Here is a 7,484-nt window from a genome sequence, read left to right on the forward strand (position 1 = left end):
GCCGGTGGGTGTGCCAGGAGAAGTGTCCCGCTGCTGGGGGAGCGAAGGGGACGGGGGGTCTGGGGCTGCCCCAGGCCTCGTGTGGAAGAGAAGCAGGAAGGCAGTGCTCAGGGGGTTAAAATATATATATATAGAGAGAGAGAGATATCTATGTGCCTGTGCACACAAGAATGTACTTTTTTTTTTAACCTGCAAGTAAGGTGAAAGCAAAGGGCTGTTGGAGAACAGCAAAGGGGCCGCAGAGAGATACGGAAGGTGGATGCTCAGCCCAGGGCCTGGTGTTGGAAAGGGGCCGGAGAAGTGAAGTGCTGGGGTGGGTTCTGGAGGGGAATGGGTGAGTGATGGAGGAGCTGCGAGAGGGATTCGGGTCTGGAGGCTGCATCTGTGAGAAGTGGGATAGGAAAAGCCATGTGGGGTGCCTGGGTGTGATGCATTTGGAGGGGGACTGGGGACCGGGGAGCTGTCCTGGGCTGAGCTCCCCTTTGTGCTGGTGCAGTTTGGGTGGGGGAAGCTCCCCAGGCCCGAGTGGAAGCTGCAGGATAGTCTTAAATGATGTCCAACAGGTTGGCTTAGTGTGTGGCACTGCCAGTCTGCTCTGGAGTGGGCTGAGAGCTCTCCATCTGGCTTTGCTCTAAGTCTGGCTCTTCCTCCCAAAGCTGGGGTGCTCTATCTCATACCCCCAGAGGAAGAAACCGGAGTTCCCTGGGCATCCCTCGCTTTCTGCCCTTTATTGAGAAGCGTTTGCTAGGGAGGACTTTACCTGCGCAGCCAGACTCGGGGTGGGGACCGGAGCAGATGAAAAGTGACCTCTGCGAGCATCTCTTCCGAGGAGGAGATGGCGTCGGCGTGGAGGAGGCTCTCTGTGCCATGCTCTCTGCTCCTTCCATCTGCTGAGGGAGTGGAGGGCTAACGATGCAGCCTCCTGGGGAACAGAATGTGCAGGAATTAATGTCAGCTCTGGAAAGGTTTTTATTTCTGGGGGTGGTGCACTGTTGTCTCATTTTCTTTCCAGTCATGCTGCGATACCAACCACAACAAACCTCTTTGCATTTGAGGTGCTGCCCAGGAGGTGTGCGAGGGCGAGGAGGCCTTTCCCGGGGAGCTGCTGGGTAGCTCCTCTTCCATCCGCACGAGGAACTGCTGCCGGGGAGGCTCTGGCTTAGCCGCTGCCTGCAAGAGGAAATAGTTATGGTATAAAAGGTGCAAATTTGAGGCACGGTGGTTGTTCTGGTTCACTTCCCTGTGCAGACCAGTGTTTGTTGGCTGGTGCTTGTGGCGAGCAGGGAAGCAGGCTGCACCACAGCTGGGGCCCTGGCAGCAGCACCTCTGCACCTCTCCGGCTAGTGGGGACTAAATTGCTTTTTTGGAGGAGACCATGCAGCATCCCAGGCTATGTGTGTTCTGGGTACCGCAGTTATTGGCTGGAAAACTTGTGCTATAGTCTGACTTGGCGTTAAACGGGTCCAAGAAGAGGTGGTTGACATTGTTGGGGTCTCACAGATGACCCCATGCTTGGCTGAGTAGGGACAAGGGTGGTGGAGGAACTCGCTGAAAACCAAATGTTCTCCCAGTTTGCTTCTGGACACCTCTGTGCATCAGGCCTGTAAATGTCTCTGTCTGTCTGGATTTGTTTTCCTTAATGTTTTTTCCCCTCCAGAATGCCCCTCTTCCAGTGGAAAGCCTAATCACGCAGATATCCTGCTTGTAAACTTACAGTATGTTTCAGAAGTGGAAATAATTAATGACCGCACGGAAACGCCTCCTCCTTTAGCCTCGCTCAATGTTAGCAAGGTAAGAACCTGCCTTCGTGGGCTTGGAGGCGTTTGCTCCTGGGAGGGAGGGATTCGCGTGGGGAAGTCCCTGTCGGGGACAAGGTAGCTTTTAAACTTTAAATCACCCACTTCAATCACAACTCACCGTGGCTTTGTTAAGGGTTTAGATGATGATATTTTGGGTGTATTGAGTCTCTGTGACCTGCTGCTGGTGTTTTTGTAGCGACGCTGCAGCCGGCTGACCCTCTCTGCTTCGGGATTGCTCAGCTGAGATCCTGGGTGAGGGAGAGGGAGCTCCCAGCTTTGTTTCATCCAAAAGACAGTCCTTGTGAGTCTGAACGAGGGGCTGGGCGCTGTGCTCCCCTGGGTGCCTGCTCACCCTTTGGTCTGTATTTACACTGTATTTGCTCCAGTGTTGGCTGGAGTTTCCAGCGTGGTCCTACCACGTAAATTTAATTGCCTGGGTGACTGTTGTGGTTTAACCCCAGCCGGCAACGAAGCCCCACACAGCTGCTCGCTCACTCCCCCCCGGGTGGGATGAAGGAGAGAATCAGAAAAGTAAAAGTGAGAAAACTGGTGGGTTGTGATCAAGACAGTTTAATAGGTAAAGCAAAGGAAGGAATTCATTTACCCCTTCCCATCAACAGGCAGGTGTTCAGCCATCTCTAGGCAAGCAGGGCTCCGTCACGCGTCACGGTTCCTTGGGAAGACAAATGCCATCACTCCAAATGCCCTCCCTTCCTTCCCCAAATATAAGCATTGGGACCTCTGGAGTGTTTTTAGTAACGTTGAGGCTGCAAAGCTCCCTTTCACTCGGGAAAAGTCCAGTGTTCTTGGTCCTCCTGGCACCATGGCAGCCCCAGTGCCTTCTGGTAGAGGGATGTGGTGCTTCGCTGGCCAGAGAGAAGGGAGGATGGGGCCTTTTATAAACGTGCAACAGGTTCTTCCCCTGACAGCAAATGACTCGAACACTCAAAAGCTTCGGAGAAGATGGGCATGGCTGAAGCTGGTACTCTGCTTACCCGAGCCTGTGCCGCTCCTCTGGGTGCTCTCCTCGTCCAAGATCCCGGGTTAAAAATGCACTAGAGTGCTTTTCGTGCTCCCATGGATGATGCTAGATGAGGTTTGTGCTTCAGTGGGTGCCCTCTCTGCCTGCAGCCCCATCTTCACATGAATGGAGTGGGTTTGGGTGAAGCCAAACAGCAGGGGAATGGGCAGGAGCGGTGAAGCGCGCACAGTTAGTTGAATTTTGAAGCACTGCTGTTCATACGCCCTTCTGGAAGGGAATTGTTTCTGATTCCCAGTGATGGGGTCAAAAAAAGGGAAGGTGAACCTAAGCCCTCGATGCTGGTGTGAAGCAGCTGGAAGCTGGCTGTGGGGCTTTTCAGTTGTCACCTCCTTGTCCCATGTGGAAACCTCCTCTCCTGGCCTGCAGGCTCAGGCAAGCTCTGCCTGCAGGTCAGTGTTATGTGGGTGGCACCAGCTGGGTGTCCGTATCCCCCATGGGTTCCTTCTCGGTGGATTAGCACGTTGGCAGAGGTCTGAAATGACACAACTGCTGTAAAGATAACGACTGTTCATTGTAATTGCATCGAGTGAGGTCGCTAGGAGCGCAGCCGGGAGGTGGACGGGCCTGCTGAGGAGAAAACGCCCCACCTGACTTTAAATACTTGCTTCAGCCTTTCCAGCATCAAAATAATTGCTGTGGATTTGGTGCAGGGGGAAAATAATGAACCAGGTTGTGTCTTCAGTGGAGGGAAGTCTCTGTGCAGCTGCCAGCATGGCTGTGTCCCCGTCTCCAGCAACAGGAGGGTTTTTCTGTGTTGCTCTGACCCACATCTCTCCCATGAATGCACAGGCAAGCTGGGGTCTGGTGATGCTGCAGGACTGAAATATAGATGAGCTGATACTGGTTATACTGGGAGAAGGAGCTGTTGGCACATGGGAATGGCTGTTGTGCTCCGGGCAAGCCTTTGCTGGCTCTGGAAGGCCCTGGAAAGCAAGCGGAGCCCTCAGGAGATGCTCAGCCCTTTGCTCTCCTGCTTGGTCCTCAGCGGGGAGAAAAATGTGGGGACCAGAAGCCTTGCTGGGCTTGGAAGGCAGCAGGATCCGGCCGTGGGGCCTGGCCCGGTGGGGGACCCAGCCCCTGATGGAAGCGGGCAGGGGGAGAGTGGGTTGTCGGCTGCAGGTAGCTGTCGTGAGGCTGCTGTGGGAGGCATGTCCTGACCACACCACAGAATCCCCTGAGGGAGGCTTCAGGAGGGCTGCGGAGAGAAAATTGTGGGGGGAAAAAGGCTTTTGAACCGGGGGACGTGTGGTTCAGCTCTGGCAGCTGCGGAGCAGCTGGAGGAGCAGGTGAGGAGGTAATGCCTGAGTGATGGAGGGCTGGCAGCGGTTCGGTCCAGATACGGCTGAGCTCGAAGCTTCCTGCTGCCAGCGATGGGCGTGCAGGGGAGATGTCACTGAAGAGGCTGGGGCCCACGCTGATACCTCTGGGGACACCAGCCTGCCCCATGGGGCTGGCACCCCCAGGGGACCTCGGCACGGTGCTCGGCTGCATGGCAGAGCCATCTGTAACCGTGTTGGGGAGAGGTCAGCTGCCTGGTTTTGGAGAGATCCCCTTGACTTGCTGCCCAGGGTGCTCCGTGCTTGGCTCTTCTCACCAGGCTGCCAGTACCCGCGCAGGACGAGGGGCCGTCCCAGTGGTGGGGGGCTGCGGCATGGTGCTCGGTGGCCCTCACCGGCTCTTCCTGCCGCGCGCTGCGCTCTCCGTCATTCATACGGGTGTGAATAGGGAAGTGACTCATTCATTCATTCATGCCGCCGGCGCACAAGGTGTGTATCCGAGTCTCTTCAATAGCCCTGGCACCTTTGGGTGCTGGCTGCAGGGGGGCACGAAGCCGTGCGGCGCGGGGGGCTGCACTGGGGACAAGGGGGCTGTTTTGAGTGCTTGAATTGAGGAGGCTGGAAGTTGGAGGCTCAGTGTGTCTGATTCATTTCTTGTCTGGGGCTGGCAGTGATGACTAGGGAGAGCACATCCTATTGCAGGGAAAAGACAAGCGTGCAGGGACCCTGTCCCCAGAGCTGAACTACTCTGTTTTGGCATGCACATCTCTCCTGCGACTTGTGCTCGAGCGGCTGAGCGGGCAGGGAAGGAGGAGCTGATGCAGCCACTGCTTTGAGCTGGAGGAGCGTCCAGAACCCTGGTAAAGTGAGAGTTTTAAAAATGAGCAAAATGGATCTAAACTTCAGGTGTGCGGAGGGAAGGGCTGCGCTGTGAGCCTGGCTGCAAGGAACGGGCTGCTCGGTGGGAAGGAGATCTGGGGGCGAGCCTGCGGTGGGCACCGTGGAGGAGCTTCAACGTGCTTCGTGCCGCAGGTCCAGCCCATCCATATCGTGACAGAGGGGATGCTTTGGCACAGGGAGCGGAGCCCGTTGAGAACCAGGTTCGCAGGCCTTGGGGGCAGCCCCAGAGAGGGCTGCTGGTCGCATGGGTGACTCAGATGCAGGAAAGTTACTGGGGAACGTTGCGCTGGGACTTAGAAACAATTTGGAAGCTGGACTGGTGGTCTTGGGGGGAGTGAACCCTACACAGAGTGGGGCGGGCGGCTTCAGAGCCAGCTTGTGCCAGGGCTGAGAAGGGATTCCTACTTCTCTTGTCCCCCTGTTAACGCTTCCCTTGCATATCAAGAGGCTGAGGAGCCTCTTGCACGTGGCGAGCAAGCCAAACGCTGCTGCAGTGAGCCCAGCTCACCTGGGCATGGACACAATGGGCCGTGTCTGCCCGGTGGCCGCTGTTTCAGGAGGCGGGCTGGCTGGGACAGGGAAGCCGGTCCCTTAGTGTTACTGGCTACAAAAAGTGTCCCTCTCAGTGGGAGCTTGGGCTTTTCGTACCCAGAGAGGGCTTTAGGAAGGGTGAAGCCATCCTCACGCAGCATGGAGAAAGCCAGTCTGGCTTGGGGAGCGCTTGCAGGCGTGAGGCCGTTCCGGGGAGGAGGAAGAGGAGGGCCGGCGTGGGCGGCAATGCTAATGTGGCTCTTCCCCTGCGGCAGCTCCAGCCGGGAAGGGCGGCTGGTCCAGTGCCGCCTGCCCATCTCCTGCCTGCAGGCAGCTGCAGCTCCTTCTCCTCCTGCGGCCATGGGATTTAACGCGAGGGTCGGGGTTTCCCCTCTCTACTCCAGGACCCCGCCAGCGTAATCGCGCTTCCCTGCGCACGGACGTCGTGTGCTGCTGGAGTGACTCCCAAATAACTGATTCTGCTTTTTTTTTTTTTTTTAACAGAATAGCTGTTCTGGGATAAAGTTGTTCATACTCCTCATACTCCTGCGTGGTCTATACAGAGGCATTTACGGCCCATGAGCTCTAATGTAATGGTTATTTCGGGCTCATTTTGCCTGTCTGTGTCCCCTGAGTAAACAATGAGTGGTGGAAGGTGGTTTGGACCTAAAATGCAGCAATTAATTTGGAAGAGGCGGGGGGGAAAGTGATGCTTGTGCGTCTGGTCCCTGGCAGCTGATTTCCTCCCTGTGCCCAAACAGGGGGATACGAAAAGATGGTGCCCACATCCCTAAAATATCAGGGGGACACAAGCAGTGGCGACAGCGACTCAAAAAGGAATTAAGCTGTGGCCTGAAATCCATCTGGCACTCTGGGATGTGCAAAGAAAGGTGTGGTGGGAGAGTGGGAATTGCATGCTCGTCGTTAACACTGATTTAATTGGTGATCCGGACTGTGAGCGGTGGCAGAGCTGTGTCTGCGGGTGGGACCTGTGCCCCCTCGGAGGTCTCGTCGCCGCTCGGGCGATGCTCAGCTGAGCTCCCTGTCTCTTTGTCTCCCCTCCAGCTTGCCAACAAAGCACGGACGGAGAAGGAAGAGAAGATGAGCCAGGCGTATGCAATTAGTGCTGGTGTCTCTCTGGAGGGGCAGCAGCTCTTCCAGACTATACATAAGACGTAAGTCTCCTCGTCGGTGCCACGGGTGACTCCTCTGCTCTGCCTCTGCCCCCAGTGCCGCTGGATGGGAGTTGTTTGTAGCCCAGGCAGGGGTTTGCATTGCCCGGTCCCTTGGGCTCGCCACAAAACGCTGCCAATGTGTCCTGGGACGTGCTGGCCAGAGCCATGTAGTCCTTGGGGGCAGATGATGCCTCTCTGCCTGCTCTCTGCCTGCTCCCTGCCTGCTCCCGGCCTCTTCTGGCACACACTGGCCATGTCCCCGTCCCTCCAGGCTCGTGCCCTGTCCCTGCAGGCTCGTACCCCTCTTTGGTTGGGTTCCTAGGAGGTACTGGGTGGCTTCTGCACCCACATCAGCTCCTTGGTGAGACGCGGGGCCGAGGTGGGCAGCGGGACCCTGCTGGGGGTGGGTGGTGGCTTTCAGTGGGGCTGGGGGATGTGGGGACACAGCCCAGAGCCCCGGGCAGTCACCTTCGCTGGTCCTTTATCCCCTCCCTGCAGCATTAAAGACTGTAAATGGCAGGAGAAGAACATAGTTGTGATGGAAGAAGTCGTTATCGCCCCTCCCTATCAAGTGGAAAACTGTAAAGGCAAAGAGGGAAGCGCGCTGAGTCACGTACGCAAAATAGTGAGTACGGGCAAGGGCGGGGGGGGTCTGGTGGCACCGGGGCTGCCGGGAGGGTGTCGCATCCCGTGGTCCCTCCTTGGATGGGCTTGTGCACCCCGGGGGTCCCCTGCCCGTCCTGCCTTCGCTAAACCCCTC

General features: G+C 56.9%; 1 protein-coding gene across 1 annotated transcript; it reads left to right on the forward strand.

The window, feature by feature from the left end:
* Positions 1 to 1,657: 1,657 nt before the first annotated feature.
* On the forward strand, positions 1,658 to 7,402 carry LSM12 (LSM12 homolog (S. cerevisiae); the record flags this gene model as incomplete). Its single annotated transcript, XM_010292242.1, has 3 exons — positions 1,658 to 1,791; positions 6,615 to 6,724; positions 7,223 to 7,402. Coding segments are annotated over 3 exons (424 nt in total), but the record flags the coding sequence as incomplete, so codon positions are not given.
* Positions 7,403 to 7,484: the final 82 nt, after the last annotated feature.

Source organism: Phaethon lepturus, unplaced genomic scaffold (genome assembly GCF_000687285.1).
Source record: "Phaethon lepturus isolate BGI_N335 unplaced genomic scaffold, ASM68728v1 scaffold16768, whole genome shotgun sequence".
NCBI lineage: Eukaryota > Metazoa > Chordata > Aves > Phaethontiformes > Phaethontidae > Phaethon > Phaethon lepturus.